Source organism: Convolutriloba macropyga, unplaced genomic scaffold, assembly GCF_964194025.1.
Source record: "Convolutriloba macropyga unplaced genomic scaffold, txConMacr16.3 SCAFFOLD_4952, whole genome shotgun sequence".
NCBI lineage: Eukaryota > Metazoa > Xenacoelomorpha > Acoela > Convolutidae > Convolutriloba > Convolutriloba macropyga.
Window position 1 is genome coordinate 850 of NW_027453201.1, and position 18,319 is coordinate 19,168.

Below are 18,319 nucleotides of genomic sequence, written 5' to 3' on the forward strand. Positions count from 1 at the left end.
CTTTTTCTTACTTTTTAGTTACTTTTTCTTAATGTAAATTTCAAACTCTTCAATCTACTAAATTGTCCGTGAAGATCTTTTAGTCAAATTTTGATAGCTTTGCTGCAAGTAATTCTTCGTTTATCTGTTGGGGGGGGGGGGGGGGGGGGGGGCGTCCAGTGTAACAAGTCTGCCCCGATTTTGCATTTCAAGCTTTTCTTTTGCTCCAACGGACTTCGATTCTGTGCCTACAATTCATATCTTCATTTTAAGACTTACTGACAATTTACTACCTTAACAAAGCAAGTTTTCAGCCTTTGTTTAATTAGCAAATACGCACTACAATTCACTCTAACAGCCTTGCCATAATTATTTCCCAAAAAACTCACTCTTTGTCTAATTTTACTGCGCTCATTCGTCGAGAACCACTTTACAGTCCAAAATGTAATTCAAAATTTCGAACTGATTTCAGCAGAGTCACGTATCTTTTCTCGATCAAACAACTTTGCAAGTTTTAAAAAGGGGGAGGACAGATATTTTTTTAAAGCTCGTACGCGCATGTTTCAAATTTTTTTAATAAAAATTTTTTAAAGAGGTTGAAAAAGGTCCATTAGAGTAATCTGGGTGACCCATTTGACTGAATGTTGGTTTGTTTGTTTAGCACGGGGCTGGTCGGCAGTGGTTTGCCAAGTACGTGAACGAACAGAGACAAAACAACACCCAATGTCTGGACGAATTAGTCTTTTACAGACTTCACCAGTTCTTCTCTGTATGCTTATTCGAGTTAGTACTAATCACACAAGTTATAAATCGAATGTCAAAATAGAAAAACTTAAGTAATCTAGTTAGTACCATTCTAGTTGACTAGGAACCTCTGCCGTGTATTTTCAGTAAAACTCCCCCCCCCCCCCCACTAGAATTTTAAAGTCTTTTCATAAGCCGAGGTCTAGACCTGGGCAATGAAGACAAATTATACCATGATACTCCTTGAATGCTGAAATAGAAGAGAAAAATAATTATGCGTTCTTGAGTTAGTAAACAAAGAAAAATAAACGAGTTTCCGATACGCTTTTTCGAGTTTCTGAGACATAATTCAAGTGTCCTTCGCAGCATAGTCGTCAATTTTAGACATCATAATGGCTAGCTGACAAGAAATTTAACTGGTTATTTTCGGAAAGAGAATTTTGATATTTAATTGACCACAACCATTTCAATATATAATGTTAATTGCGTAGGTGTGATCACGAGGACGACTATGTACCTGCCAAGTGTCTGATGCTTCTCTGCTTCGTATTCTACACCGACTGTAAGTGGCAAACTTTTCAATTAACCAAAAGTTTAAAAACTATTCTGATTTTTTTAAATTATTGCAGCTGCGAAGCTGTAATGCGAGCAAATCTATATTGCGATTATCTTAGTTTTTTACAACTCGAAAACGAGTGTTGGCGTTCTACAAATTTTCAACCTGCTGTACTGTTTGTTCAGGTGGCATTTTGGCCTAAAAGTGCAGTTGGTTAAAACTGTCTGGTGAACAAATTTATGTTGAGCGAGAGAAAAATTTTGTTCACCGGCCAAATTGGGTGAAAGAATCTATTTCGTTCATGCTAATTGTGAAAAGATATCGTGCTTGCGACCAAAAAGTCTTGTCTTTGATTAAGAGTTCATATATGGAAGACTTTAGTATGCTTTATGTTATTAATAGGCGCCCTCATCTTCTCAGCCGGCTATTATAGCGCTTCTAATTTTTTACAATCCAAGAATTGGATTGTATTGGTGCTCTGTCTTTTTACAATTCAAAGAATTTGAATTGTATTGGTGCGCTGTGTTTTTTTTTAAGATGTGTTCACACATTTTTCAATGACTTTGATCTTTCAAAACGGGATAAACAGCTAAAGCCCAGCGGGCATTAAGTTTCATTAGAGGCCCAAAATGGGTTTTAGTTGTCCTTCAAGTGCGTATAGTGGCGCAGCTGCTGGGATGGCCTTAATTTAAGGTTAAAAGGTCATTTTTAGAAGTTTTTCGGCTCAAATGGTGCAATTTTTCAAGTTTTTTGTAATTTTTTTGAGATTTTTGTTTGATTAGTCTTAGGTTGAAGTTTTTAAAAGCTCATGAAGGCCTTTTGCGAGACAAAATTGCTTGTTATGACCATTGTATGAGCTGTATATCGTGGTACCACAAACACAAACACACAAAAGGATCCTAATTTTTGCAATTTTTTTCAGGTTTTTTGAAAATTTTTGTCATTTTTTGAGTTTTTTAGCCCTAGGTGTCACGAAACCTCGTCTAGGTTCGACGATAGATTACTGCACAAATTCTAGTGGTAATGGAACGGTTTTCAACTTTTTGACATCATGAATTTTTGCATTTTTTGACAAATGTTGCAAATTTTTCATGTTTTTTTTACATATTTATTGTAATCATTCAAGTTGTTTGAGTCCCAGGGGCAAGAAAACCTCATTAGGAGTTGAATAACAAGTTACCGAAAAATTTTTAGTTTCCATGGAATAGGTTTCAACTTTTAAATATCACTAATTTTAGCAATTTTTTGAACAAATTTGCTTTTTTTTCAGGTTTCTGAAAATTTTCATCATTTTTTTTAGTTTTTCCAGTATCAGGGACCAGGCAATCTCTTCTGAGGTTTGTTAAAAGGGCGGTGCATAGTTTTTAGTATCAATTGAATGCTTTTTAACTTTCTAATGTCTCGAATTTTAGAATTTTTCTGATAAGATCTGCTATTTTTTAATGTTTCCTGAAGTTGTTGTCAGTTTTTGATATTCGTTCAATCTCAAGTGCAAGAAAAACTATTCCACTTTCTGATAAAAATGTAGTGCATGGTTTTTAGTTTCAATGGATTTGTTTTCAACATTTTAAGCTTTCGACTTTTAGAAATTTTTGATAGAATTTGCGATTTTTTTCAAGTTTTTTTTTAAAACATTTGTTTTTTATTTTTTCTTGCCTTAGTAGCCAAATAACCGCATCCAGGGTTTGACAGTATGTTATTTATTAGTTGCTAGGGGGCAATTGAATGGTTTTCAACATTTTAATAAAATGAGTTTCTATTTTTTGAAGTTTGAAATTTTTTCTAAATGTTATTGCCCATCGATCTATAAGCCAATGAGTTTTTTAAAGCTTGTAATTGGGTTACTGGATAGCCTCTAGAGACAAAGAAATGATTCTTAAGATATTTATATCACAGTTTTCAGCAACATTTCCTTATAATTTGCAATTGTTTTCTTTTTCTTAAATATTTGGGTTAATTTCGAGTTAACCGATCTTCAACTGTCAATATTTTTCAGGTCTTGCAGATATAATACTGGACCAATTTCAGAAACAAAAATTGGTTGTGAACAAATTTTTGTCATACGTGTTTTTAAAGGGAAAAAATTTTGTATTAGGATTAAAAGCTTAAAGAGTTTTAGCAATGAGTTTGTTTTTGTTTAGTTTTGATACTTTTAGTTTCTCAATTCTTTGATGAGTTGTGTTCTGGCTAGCATTGTTCATTGATCTGCTGGTCAGGTAGAGTACGTCTGAGTTTTTCATCGATTCCTTGAATTGTATTTCAGGCCTTGTCCTGCTATGTTTTTTTATTTTTGTAAGATGTTTTCACACCTTTTTTCATGACTTTGAGCTTTCAAAACGGGATAAACAGGTAAAGCTCAGTGGGCATCAAGTTTCATTAGAGGACCTTAGCCGCATTTAGTAGTTCTTCAAGTACTTAGAGTGCTGAAGCTACTAGGAAGGCCGTAATTCAAGGTTAACAGGTCATTTTCAGAAGTTTTTGAGCCCAAAATGTTGTAATTTTTTCGTCTTTTTTCGGATTTTTTGTTGGACCAGTCTGAAATTGAGGTTTGTAAAAGTTGGTAAAGGTCTTTTGCAAGACGTAATTACTTTTATTGGCCATTTTAAGAGCTATATGTTTTGCTACACCAGACATAAACACGGTAAATTATTCTTATTTTTAAAAATTTTTCAAGTTTTTTGAATATTTTTGTTTCAGCTCTTGGTGTCACAATAATAGGTTTTTTTATAGTTTCTATTGGTAATGGAATGGTTTTCAACTTCACGAGTTTTACCAATTTTTTCGATAAAGCTAGCAGTTTTTTCCAATTTTCTGACATTAATTGTCATTATTCAAGTTTTCCAGCTCCAGGGGGCAAGAAATCTCGTCTTGGATTTGCTAATAGTTTACTGCAAAATTTTTATTGGCCATGGCATCAGCCAATTTTTCCAAATTTTTGAAAATTTTTGTCAATTTTTAGGTTTCTCTAACCTGAACAGACAAAACATTTCCTTTATGTTTTTATAATAGGTTACTGCATAGTTTCTAGTGGTAATGGGGAATGTGTTTCAAGATTTTAATGTTACAAATTTTAGCGATTTTCAAATTGTAATTTTTTCTTTGACTTCCTGAAATTTTTTCCTCAGTGGCCAGGGGTTTGCTGCTATTGAGTTTGCTAGTTTGTTATTGCAGAGTTTCTAGTGGCAACAAAATAGTTTTCTGTTTTTTTAGTTTGCAAATATAAGTGATTTTTTAAATAAAGCCTGCAATTTAAATTGTTTTGATTGTTTTCAAAATTTTTTGAATTTTTTTTGTCATTTTCTGAGTTTAACCATCTTTATAGGCAAACGAAACTTTTTAAGTGTTTAAGATGAGTTACAAGACAAAACTCCACAGAAAAAAAATGAATTTGAACATTTTTTTCCAGACACATTTTCGAAAAATATCTTAAAATTTTATTATATCTTTTCTTTTGAAGTATTTTTCACATTTCTTTTTGAAGATTTCTCTTTTTTTCGAGATTATCTACCTTTAGTGTCAAATTAACCTCTTTAAGTCTTTTGCGTGAGTTAATGACTATATTGCATTGTGTCATAAATGGCCTTCAGGTTAAAAGCTTCAAGAGTTTTAGGAATAATTGTTTTTTTTTGTTTAGTTTGATTCTTTTAGTTTCTCAACTTTCGAGATTTCGTCTATTTGACTGGGATTGTTCAGATGATCTGTTGGTCAGGTACATTCGGCTTGTTTTTCATTGAATTCCTTGGATTGTATTTCAGGACTTGTCCTGCTATGTTTTTTACTTCGTCGAACTTTTTTTCGCTTTACCAATTTGCCGCTTTTTCAGCGTTTGGCGTGAAATCTTTTTGACTTCTCTAGGCTAGTTTGTCTCTTCTCTCATTCTGCTAAAAGTGAATTTGATCATCAGTTGCTCGGCAAAGCAATTCAAAAGGAACAGAGTAAAAAAAAATTGAAATCAGAAATAGAAACGAGATAAACCCATAAAGCCCAATTTTAGATGCCCGCTATTTGAACATCGTTCCTATAAGCCTTAGTTACCATCTCTTATGTTTATTGGTATCGATAGTAGCCCCTGTAGCCTCTCTCTAAGGGACAGGAGTATGTTCAACTACAAAATGCCATCAAAATAAATAGGACTTGAAAAATGTTTTTGTACAAAAATCTTTTTTTTTCGATATCTTCTACTCTTTCAATCCCAATCATGCTTATTGGAATCAACGGGGCTATTTTCCGGCAATCTGCCGGTTATGTTCTACCTTAGTTTCGATCTTCTATACGAAATTGGACTTTCATTACTTCGTGTTCCGTAGTAGTTCTCCCTTTAAGATTTATTGTTTTATTTAACTCACTGTTGGAGGTTATCCAAGAGCTAAATTTTGGGGAAAAAAACGTGATTGATTTTTTCAAGATTTTCCCTTGAATCAAAATAGTGAACAAAAATTCTAGTTTGAATGGGGCGTATTTAAACTTTGGTGTGTCAATTTAGCTCTATAATTTTTCAAATTTACTTTTTCCTATCTCTAAAATCTGCGTTTTTTTATTCAAAAAACATTTTTTATGTTTGGCTACATATTTGTAGAACTTCTTCACGCTTTGACCAAAACTTTGAGTTCAAATTGCAATATTTATAATTTTGTGGTTCGGGGATATTTTTTTGGAAAGCGTCGAGTCGTTTTGGAATGCTTATTGCGACGTTTTTTATTCAAATATTTTTCATTTGAAAACCTCGAATGAGATTATTTGCTGACGATCGTGATGTCATTTTCTAATATAATTGGGAATAAGTTTTTAGCCAAACTATGTGACTTGCTTTTCAATCATAACTTGTTTACCTCGGACTCTAAGTTCCTCACCTAACTAAAGTTTACTTTCAATCCTGTCAAGTTCTGCAAAGGAATCCTTAATAACCATTTCGGCCGTCTTGTGAATCTGAATAACACCTTTAATATTTTTTAAACTTTAATTTCAATTTTAATCAACTTTAGAGAACTTAATTAATTTGCGCAAAATTTCCACTAAAAATTTTCAATTGATGAAATGATAGAAAATAAAGGTAATTTAAAGCACGGAAAAATTGTTAAAAATTATTTTTACTTTTCGATCTGTTTTTGGAACATTATATGTACTAATCATTTGTCACTCAATATTACACCTCATATTCTTGTCTTTTAAAAAATTGCTGGAAAAGCAGTTTTGATTGTGATCAAAATTCTTGAGCCATCATAGCTACTGAAAAAATTCATGAGTACGTTTCATATGGCGTTAATTGAAGCCGACTAATTTTTTCATCGTTTTATTTTAATGAACATATCTTTCAGTTTTTAATTAAGGCGTCTAGCATTCATATTTTATCTTTTCTGCGGACCTATTGATTAAAATTGCAGTTTTTGTAAATATGTCATATCTTCGAATTAACAACCATCTACAGTGTTGAAAAAGTAAAAAGAAACTAGCTTACAATTTTTTTCGCATTTGGATGGAAAAATACGAAACTGAAATGTTATACAATGCTTGTAGCAATTTTTTGGATCAGTTCTATTATTTATCCAACTTTAGTGAGAATGTCAATACTTCATGTCATTATTTCAAACTGCTTTGGGTTATTTCCCCACAAAATAATGCTATCTTATAGAATCTGCTGATTTGTGGGGGGTCAAAACACTTCTTTAGAATGATAGATTGTTTCTTTGTCTCTTAGTTTAGGGGGCGTAATTTTTTACCCTGATTTTAATTTTCATCACTGTTTAATTTTCATCACCTCTGCAAGATAAACATTTATCATTATTGTGATATTTTTTATAGACATAACACATTACACATTACACATTAGACATAACACATTACACATTTTTTTAGAGATAACACATTACAATCAGGTATAATCGAAGCACTCTGGGGACCAATTTTAATTTGATTTAATTTCATATACTCTTCGCAAAGGAGATTTTCAAAAGCATTTCCAAAAGTCAGAAGGCAAAATATAAAATCTACGATAAAATGGGTTTAGAATACGATAAAACTGTTTTGAATCTATTCTGTTTCTCAGCCTTCATGGCAGAAAGTTTCTGTGACCATCAGTTTGTTGGTTTACTCTCTATGGCCCCTAATATGAACAGTGATGCTTTTTGTGACCCCTAAAATAAACGGCAAAGGAAAATTCAAACGTTACTCTAATTTCTAGTAGAAATTAAATAAAATTATTATGAATTTTTGTATCCCCATACTACAATGTGATTGCCTACACCTATTATATACACCTGATAATGATGATGCACTAATGCATACTTGAATAGCTGGATGTTTGCTGACGATTTGAGGAGAAAAAATTATCACTCATTGAGAATCAAATCATCATGAGACGTCATGAAACGTTTTATAATTTGTAGTTGAGAACCAAGCTTGTAAAGGCTGCTCTCCTTGTGTTTCACAAAGAAAGCTTTACACCGCCCAGTTCGTTCTGAGAGGTTACAAAATCTATCCAGATACTTCCTTTATGCAGTTCGCCTTTGTAACTGTATATCCGCTCTGCTGTACTTACCGTTGCATTAATCAATTTAACTAACTTAGTTTTGGATTTTTCTCAATTGAACTGGGTCCACAGATCACACAATACGGGATCTCTATATGTCTACCAGTTCAATCGTTGTGATGAAACAAATCTAAGGCAAAAACATATGCCTGAGCAGTGTTATGAAAAATGTGTTTCTAACTTAATCCGTGATGTCTGTGTTGCGATTTTCGCAGAGTACTCACGAGTTGAAGATTGGAAATCAAGACACAGAAAATTGAATTCACTGTTCGAGACATTTTCGATACCAGACACAATAATTGCTCAAGACAAATTTTTGGTATCAAGACACAGTATCAATTTAACAATTATATTGCTCAAATGTTTGGTTTTGGCAAGACGCACTAACACATATACTGCTCAAGACCACATTATTTCAACAATTTTATTGCTGAGTTTAGTTTACATTGCCTTCTTGCAACTCCTAACCAGTCTTTCCCACACTCCTCCAACGTGTGGTGCTGCAGGTGGGGTTGAAATTCCATCCGATACCTTGTTGAATCAGATGTTCTTCAATTTGCCCCTTGTTCTATGCTGCTCTATACTCTGCCAGTTCTTTTTCCAACGAAGTTTGTCCCGTTGTCGCTAATCATTTTGACCCGTTTGCCTCTTTGAACAATGAATTGCGTTCAGACAACAATCAGTGTCTAGTTTTGGTACAATCTCTTTATGTACAGCACTTACCGTAAGGCATGTGAACAGACAGCACCAACGCTTTTCGTTTCTTCGACCAATCTTTACTGTGAACGGTCCGATATAGTCTACGCCCACATTCGCGAACACTGTTGATGCGACTAATCATTCTTCAGGTAGATCTGCAATTACTGGAGCCTTTTTTAGGCTCTTCCCTTTCGACATCTAATGCATTTGGTTTTGATTGATCACAAAGCATTTCGGTTGCCTAGGATCCAGAGCTTCTGCTGAACTATGTTTCTGACATTTTCAGTGCCTTCGTGATGACTATTCTTATGTTTATTTCGCAAGAATAATTCAACTACATAGTGCTTGCAATGTAACAGTACTGGATGCTTTGTCTCGAAGTTTAACTGACTTTTACCTATTCTGCCTTGAGCACGAATAAGTCCTTGCTGGTCTATGAATGGTGAAAACTTGATGAATTTGTTGTTTTTTTGAATTTCCTTTTCAGCCTTGAGAGGTTTCATCTCTTCACCAAACTGTTCTTGCTGCAGTATTCTGAAGATGCCTGCTTGTGCACCCTCTCTTTCTTCAACATCTAGTGTTTTTGTTGCCAGTTTGTGTTTTCTAAGTACGCGCTGTAGGTGTGCCATTGTATTTACAAGTCGATTGAAATTGCTGAATCGTTCCCACTGAATCAGCGGCTTCTTCTCTTCAACCTTTGCTGAGAAAACCATTTGTTCGTTTTGTTCGTCTGAAGCAAATGTTAAATTCACCTGTTCAGGCCATTCGTTCTCTCGTTGCTTCAACCAGGCCAGCCCAGTGAGCCATTCGCTCTTCTTAAGTTCGTCAACATTGATCGCTCGTGTCCCGATGTCAGCTGGATTGTTAATACCACTCACATGATTCCACTGTGAAATAATAGTTGTATCCAAAATCTCAGCTACTCTGTTTGCAACAAACACCTGTTGCTTACGGTGGGAGCTGTGAATCCATTGCAGAACAGCAGTGAAGTCTGTCCAAAAGTTAGACCCGTGAATCTTTGATTCGTGTTCCTCTACTATCTGCTCTTTAAGTCTCACTGTCATGACTGCTACTTGCAGTTCCAAGCGGGGTATGAAAGGGTGTCGCATCGGTGAGACTCTGCACTTTCCGATTACAAATGCTAAGTCTGCTGAGTATTCTTTGGGCTTTGAATGTAGGTGTGCCACTGCGCACATTGTGTCTTCAGATGCGTCGGCCAATACATGAAGTTCCCATATGCCCTTGGCTGTGCTGAAGTATCTTCTATCAATGCTGGTTTGTGCTACTTCTTGAAGCTGCGCTTTCCAATTCAGAAACTCTTTTTCTTCGTTAGGTTCTACTGAGTCGTCCCAAAGTTGTCCATTTGTGGTCCAGATGCTCTTCAGGAGTCGTCTCATATGAACACTGAACGGTGCAAACAGTCCAAGAGGATCAAACACTGTAGAAACTAGAGATAAGATCTTCCTTTGGTTGATTGGGTCTCAACTTCTTTGCTTGTACCTCTACAAACCTGTAAATTATCATCGGTAATTGTCCACCGAAGACCAAGCGCGGATGAACTTCTCTTGCCGGGTTCTACTTCAACCTGCTTTGTGTTGCTGATTGATCTCAAGTCCTCTGGGATGGCGTTGGTTACCACGTCACTGTTGGTGATCCACTTCTTCAGTTCAAATCCATGTTTTGAGAGAAGAGGTTGCAGTTATTTGAAAACCGTGATTGCTTCTTCAGGTGTTTCGACTGACTTGATGAAATCGTCCATGTAGAAGTCGTTTTGGATTGTTTTTGCTGCAATTGGGAATTCATCCTCGTTATCGAAGGCTACTCCCTTCAGAGCGTAGTTGGCACATGTTGGTGAACTCTTTGCTCTAAAAAAATGACGTTGATACTCGTAAATTAGCATAGTTTTGTTCACTGTTGGTCACCACAAGATTCTCAAGCAACTTTTATCCCGTTCAGGAATTTGCACTTGCAGAAACATTGATCCAATATCTGCGGTTAGGGCTATTGGTCCTTCTCGAAATCTGAATATTGTTCCGATCAGTCCGTGTAGTAGATCGGGGCCGGCAAACAACTTGTCATTTAAGCAGATATCCTTGTATTTTGCTGCAGCTTTGCAAACACGCGAACGTTACCCAGTTTGTTGGGGTTTAGTACTGGATGGTGTGGCAAATACCATTCCTTTCCGAAAGTACCTTTGATTTCCGGTTTAACAGGGATCTTCACAAATCCGTTTTCAACATCTGTATTAATTGACTGTTGACACAATTCTTTTAAATTTGGGTCTCGTTTGAATCTCCGTTCCAGTGAGTGAAGCTGACCAAGGGCCGAGCCGTAGTTGTTTGGAAGATTGGGTTTTGGTTCACTCCAGAGCATGCCCACTTCGTACCGCTCGCCTGTATACTTTCTTGTTCTCTCTAGAAACTTCTTAGCTTGCTGCTCTTTCTTTGATTGGCTTACAACATTTATTTTGGAAGCATAGGTTTCCAATTCCCACCATGATTGGATATTTTCTGCCACTTTCACATCTTCCGTGAAAAACATTTTGACTTTTCTTGCCTGGCATTGGACCACTGACTACCCATCCTGGACATGTTAAGACAGCAAAAGGCTCACTTCGTGTTCCAATCTTATAGTCCAATGGACGTTGAATTTCGTAGGCATCTTGTCCAAGTATGATGCCTGCTTCCATCAGGTTGAATGTTCTGTTAGTCAGAACATTCAGGTGTCTGAAGTTGTTCTTCAGTTCCTTGTAATCATTTGTTGTGTTTCCCAACGAGATTGATGGATGTGCAAACGCTTCAATCGAATGCACCTTTGAATGTAGTCCCTTGACTGTGATAGGAACCTTCTCTGTCCTCAAATCTTGCTTCCCATGTATGCCAGCTATGTTAAAGGTAACGTCTGTGCCTTTGGCTTGTAGTTGATCTTTGAGACTTTGATTGATGAATGATACTGTTGACCCACTATCCAGGAAAGCGTAGGTAGTCAACCTGTTACCACCGCTCTGAACCGATACCAAAACTATTTGAAGAAAACTAGTAACTTGGTTACTCTGGTTGGTTATTGCTGCACTTACAATAACTGCGTGACTACCCTCGTCCGTTTGGTTTTCTGAGTGTAGCAGTCTGTTGTGCTTTTTGGAACATCCACTTAAACCGCACGGGTGAACTTTACAATCTTTGATTGCATGCCCTTTCCCTCAGACATCCATAACATAAGCGTTCTTTTCTCACTGCTGCGTAGCGATCGGTGACATTCATATTCTTGAATATTGGACAATTCCATATTTTATGAGTGCCATCTGCTAGTAGACAGTTGTTGTTTTGCATTTGCTTGGTTTCGTTCGCATTCGAACTCGCACTAACGTTTGACTATTTCAAGAATCGTTTTTCCTTGTTAGCTTTTGGTCGATCATCTTCCTTTCGTTCGCTCTTGGTTGATGGCATTCCTTCATGAACAAAAGCCATTCAAGCTAACCACTTTTTAAGGAGAAGGAGGTCGGGTCTATCTTCCTGGCACTCGTCAACGAAGAAGCACCATTTTTCTTTCAAATTTGGGGGCAGTTTTTCAATTGCCACTTGCAGTGTTGAATTTGAACGTAGGTCGCCCTCATAATTGTATTGCTTCAGTACATTAACTAGGTTGCTGATTGTTATTGAGTAATTGATTATAGCCGTTGAGTCGTGCATTCGATTTGGTTGTTGTTTGCGCAATATGTTAAGCTGAGCGTCGACAATTAGGTAAGGTTGCCCAAACTTTCGTCCCAGGAGTTCCCACGCTCGAGCGTAGAACTCTCCCGAATAGACCATTCCTGATATAACTGACTTTGCTTTACCTGTCAACAAAGTTTTCAAGTGGCTCATTTTCTCTGAGTCAGGTATATCGTGATGGTGAACCGTTGCTTTGAAGATATTCGACCACTCCGGCCACTCTAGGGGGTTTCCATCGAATGAACTCAACTTCAACTTAGGTAGCTGACTACTACTGTTTGGTTTATTACGCTTAAATTTATCTTGTTCCCGGACTGCGCTGGCGCGCTCTCCGCTTGGTGAACGCGACTTAAGTACTCCTTCGCGATTGAAGCTAGCCTGGGATAATTGTTGTCAATCCTGGTTTTAGCACGCTCGAAACTATAATCGTGCAAGGTGGAGATTTTATCCGAGTTATCAAGCCAACCGGAAACATCTTTTTACCGATTTTTTTCTGAGTGGTTACAAAATCTGTCCGGATACTTCGTTTATGCAGTTCGCCTTTGTAACTGTATATCCGCTCTGCTGTACTTACCGTTGCATTAATTAATTTAACTAACTTAGTTTTGGATTTTTCTCAATTGAACTGGGTCCACAGATCACACAATACGGGATCTCTATATGTTTACCAGTTCAATCGTTTTGATGAAACAAATCTAAGGCAAAAACATATGCCTGAGAAGTGTTATGAAAAATTTGTTTCTAACTTAATCCTTGATGTGTGTGTTGCGATTTTGGCAGAATACTCACGAGTTGAAGATTGGAAATCAAGACACAGAAAATTGAATTCACTGTTCGATACGTTTTCGATACAAGACACAATATTAGATAGAATATTGCTCAAGACAAATTTTTGTTATCAAGACACAGTATGAATTTAACGATTATACTGCTCAAGTGCTTGGTTTTGGCAAGACGCAGTAACACATATACTGCTCAAGACTATATTATTTCAACAATTGTTTTGCTGAGTTTATGTGCTAGCTCGAGTTGCTAGGCTGACAAGACATCGAAATTGTGAGTTCTTTTTTTTGTTCAGTTTGTTAACAACTTTTTCTGCTGACTTGGCATACGCGGCTGTATCTGATTTGCTATACACAGTATCCTCGCTAAGGGGATGAATAATCCGGATAAAAAAGAAACAGTAATAGTTTTCGTCCTACACAATTTTGTTATTCCTTAAGCTCAGCTCCAACAAAGGTTAAAAACAATCAGGCGCTAAGATTTTAAAGCCTCTCAACTTAGCAATTTAGTTTTAAGTTATTTGCTAAAAACGTGCGTGAAACAAAACGTGCTATAAAACTTGCGTTTTTGGAGCTAAACTGCTAATTTTTTGGCCGTAATTTATAGCGCCCGATTTTAGAGTTGCTTTCATTTTCTGAATTAGAATTTGGTGGAAAAAAGCAGAAATTGTGATATAAATTATGATATAATTAAGTACATAAAAAGGGATTGCAGTGCTATCTAAATAGACACCACTTGTATAACTTCCAAAAACCACATTTATGGGGTGTAATATTTTTCTTCAATTTTCAAACACTCTGGAGAGACTAGATGTTTTTTACCCTTTATTTTTCTAAATATGTTAGAAAATAATTCTTAGCTCCTTCGGGACTTGTATCCAGAACTCGGGCACAGGCGTCCTCGTGTCAAGGCACTAAGCCCCTCGGGCCGTTTATATGAATATTCTAACATATACATGGTGGATCTTTTCCGTTTGTGCCCCCCCCCCCCAGTTTAGTGGGCGCATATTATTTGCACCCCTCAGACGCACGTGCCATATTTTTACATAATGATTTAGTGCGTGAAATGACACGTGCTCTGTAACTGGGGGAGCATAACGTACTGGGGGGGGGGGGGAAGCACAAACTGAAAAGATCCTACATGGCATTCTTATTAACACCGCCATGAATATGAGGCTGAAACAGATTAGATTCCACTTTTTGTTTCGTTATAATAATTTCTGTATCTTTGTTTCAGTGAAGCCACCGCACAAGAAGCTGGAGTACTTATTCTCTGGAATACGAACACAGCCAATATGGTAACATTCAACTGTTTTGTATACGATTCCTGTATAAGAGTCCTGAAAAATAATGTGCTCACTTGGGGCACAAATAAACCGGATCTTTTCTGTTTCGCCCCCCCCCCAGTGTTTTTTATGACATCCAGTTAGAAATTATATGTTGTTATATAGCACGTTACTATGTAAGAAAATAGCACATGCGCCTGGGGGTCATAAAAGATTTATGGCCACTAAGCTGCGGGGGGGGGGGGGGCTGAAACAGAATAGATCCAATAAACCACTTGAAATTTTTCGGATCTATGACCCCCAAGCGCACGTGCTATTTTCTGACATAGTAACGTGCTATATAACAACATATAATTTGTAACTGAAGGTCATAAAAACACTGGGTGGCCGAAACAGAATAGACCCAATTTTTCTTTTAAAAATTGCCAAAAACCGTTTTTGATAGAATACAGAAGAATACAGAATCGATACACCCTCTTTACCGTGAATGAATGTTGACTCACAGCTCAATACCCAAGTCATTCATTCATTCGAAAGGTTGACATACTCACCCCCCACCCCCCCCCCCCCCTCCCCCACCCACCCACGCACCCACCCACCACTGCCGTTAGAATAGGACCATCCAAGCAATGGCTAGCTGCACCCCGTAACATATAAAAAACCATATTAGCAGTAGAAAAGCGCACATTAGTATGCTCACACAGACTCAAGAAAACAAAAATTTGTCTTCGGGATGTACATTTTTAATAGCCGCACAGCGATAGCTGGGGCTATTATTGGCCTTCTCTTGGTTTTTTACAATTCAAAGAATTTGAATTGTATTGGGGCGCTGTCTTTTTTTTAAAGATCTGTTCACACATTTTCATGATTTTTGAAGTCAAATTGGAGTAGTGATTTTGGTCACACCGAAACAGGAAATGGAGCGAAAAAGCGAGTGGTTTTGCGGCGTGAATTTTTTTGCTCTAATTTTAAAGTAGAGTGAGAAAACGGTGTTTGAACAAAAATTCGGTTTCTCGGTAGTGGTTTTTTTGTTCATATGCGGCAATTTCACTCTGATTTTTGATGTTTTTTCGATTTTTTGGATCGGATTTTTTTCTAAATGGTTTTCCCAATCCATTCACAGCTCATTCTAGGCCTAGCTTTTTGTTTGAATTAATTTTTCATTTCTCGCTAGTGGTTTTTTTGTTCACATGCGGCATTTTGACATTGATTTTTGGTTTATTTCTTATGTTTTTGTTCTGATTTTTTTCAAAATGGTTTTCTCAATTCACTCATACTCCATTCTAGGTCTAGTTTTTTTTGTTTAGTCAATGAAAATTCTTTGAATTGTACGTCAGGACTTGTCCTGCTATGTTTTTTTATTTCGTCGTCATGATTTTTGTTACGACCATATGACGTCATAGCCACTTTTTGTTCATTCGTTCATGCAATTTTAACTGAATTGCATGTGTGACGTCATTTTTCGCTCTCAGTGGAGCGAGTTTTTTTGTTCATGCGCGTGATTAAATTTTTGGTCACACTTGACTTACCTAACTCTCAAAAATAACTTCATCACTTTGAAATTGACTTTTATTTACCTTAATTCAAAGAGATAAGGTCAAATGGGTGTATGTCACTCTAAATGAAGGTTATTTGAGATCAGCTAATAGAGGCAGCAATAACTTTATACAGATTTTTAATCAAAATATAACATATCGGCCTTCAATGAAAACACGAATTTTTTTTGGTCTGTCTTTCTTACTGTTTTTTTTGGGACTGCAGATCTACGAAGCAATTGCGGCTATTTTCTGGCAATCTGCCAGCTATGTTTTTGATTGTGGGCTGGATTTTTCATTTCAGGCGCTCTCTGAAGTTCTGGAATGCTGCCTTCTTCGGACGCAGTCCACTGTGAAGGTGTTCACCGGGGACCCAATGGGTAAATGACCCAGTTATTATGAGTAGGCATATAACACCCCCCCCCCTCCCGCATAGTTGTCATATTTTATAAGCTTTCCTGGGTCAAGCAGTGCGTGCAAGCAAAAAATTATCTAATATTTCCACAGAAATTGTCAAAAATTAATTTAGAAATTGCTGGTTGTGCTGCAGTAATAAATAATTTCAAATTTCGAATTGATTGTTTGCTCTCATCCTTCTAATGTAATTGTGGTGTGTTTTCTGTTTCAGGAGCCGATGGCAGTCGGATGTGAACAAAAGACTGTCCAATGGCAGTAGAGCATCTAAACAGGCGGACCATCACGCAGACATGTTCAGCGGAATCGTCTTCAAACAGCTCAAGTTAGTCACATTTCTTGCGCCACATTATTTTACTTAATTCACTTAATTTTACTTAATTTTTACATTATTTTACTTAATTTTCTCAAAGACATCTAATTGAAAGTACAACTGCATTCACAATGTGTTAAATCCTTCAAGCACTAGTTTTTATTCTTTCCTGACCAAAGTGGGGAGAATATAAACGAACATTTCACGCGTGCAAATTTGAAAGGCACAGTTGAATTTAGAATTATTGAACTGCTGATCTGTTGAATTAATTACCATAGTTATGATAACCAAGTTAATTATGAGTTACCGTTCTTTTTGCTGGAAAAAAAACTTAATTCATTCACATACCCACTCGTCTTATCAAATATTTGCACTTTTTTGGGTTATAATCGAGTTTTTTAAACAATATAAACAATAATGCATGGCACAACTCTTTAATTTCTGATTAAACAAATTCAATTTGGCGAGAAAAATATGATGGAAACAGTTTGCCGGTTCAACCCCCCCCCCCCCCCCCCATTCCACCCCCGGTCGACAAGAATTTTGTTCTGATTAACATTTGTGATTCAAATTGTTGCATTTTTGCGATATTGGATTGCTTGTCGTAGTAAGAGGTAGAACTCCCATTGCAATTATTACATATCAATATAGAGGTCTAAAAACAGCAATTACTGATAATTATATTATACCGGGAGAAAGAAATCACGAAACCTTAATCTATTCCTAAATCACTCTGTCTTCGTCTTTATCCGCTTTGTTTTTTTTTTTCATTTTTGTTATGATTGTTCTTTTTCAGGGAGTTCACGAAGTACATGCACCAACTGGAGGTCCCGAAGGAGCTCAACGTCGAATTCCTAGTCAAACAGAGCATGGTCGGAAAGCTCTCAGAAGGTAATAGCCAAATTAAATTACCGGGTTTAAGCTAATTCCTTTTACTTGATAATTAATTTTGCGCTGAAGTGGCTGTTGTTCTCTGTCTGATTTTTGCTCTCATTATGCTCGAGTTGAACTCGGACGGTTATTTTGTATGATCTTGCAAGAATTTGCAAACGTCGGTCATCCGGCAGGAACTTGCAAGAACGCGTTGACTTTATACATGTACGTGTCTCACAGAATAACCGTCCCTTAGCATTTCGTCCCTTAAACCGTCCCTAAGGATTTAGCAGGCCTTTGCAAATGTTGTAAGAAATTGACAAAAGTCTAATCAGAGAACCGTCATTTTTACTGACAGCTATATTAGCATGTAGATAGAGCGCGGATATATATCTCGAATAGCAAGTTTTTGTTCTTAACAAAGAAAATGACTGAAAATTTGACTGAAAACAAATAGTAAACAAATAGGAAATCAAACAAATCGGAAATATATTGGTCCGGTGAGAAAAACAGAATTTCGTAACTATTTTAGCAACAAATGTTTAGTGCAAAATCAGAGAGCTCTTTTGCGTCTATTTCAAATTTTAAGTTGGTACCGCTAAACCATCAGCACAAACTTTAGGCTACTTTAAGGCCTTCGTTTGGTTTTAAAAATTCATTTATCGACTCTAATTGTCATCGATTATTTCAAAGAGCTTTGTCAGCACTGTTATATTGTTTGAACATGATTATATATAATAAAAGCATAGAGTTTGTTTCATGGCTCGCTAACTACAAACAAAGTAACAGTGTATGAGGCGAAAATATATAACATCAAGAACATTTTTGATGCTTAATGGATGTCGTCTTTCTTCAGTCCTAGACAATAAGTCCAGTAGTAATTCTGACACAGGCTCCACTTG

At 36.5% G+C, this 18,319-nt stretch overlaps 1 protein-coding gene across 1 annotated transcript; it reads left to right on the top strand.

Moving 5' to 3' along the window:
* Nucleotides 1–640: 640 nt before the first annotated feature.
* Nucleotides 641–16,534, top strand: LOC142358125 (uncharacterized protein KIAA0513-like; the record flags this gene model as incomplete). Its single annotated transcript, XM_075409589.1, has 5 exons — nucleotides 641–762; nucleotides 1,215–1,285; nucleotides 14,234–14,294; nucleotides 16,122–16,197; nucleotides 16,446–16,534. Coding segments are annotated over 4 exons (306 nt in total), but the record flags the coding sequence as incomplete, so codon positions are not given.
* Nucleotides 16,535–18,319: the final 1,785 nt, after the last annotated feature.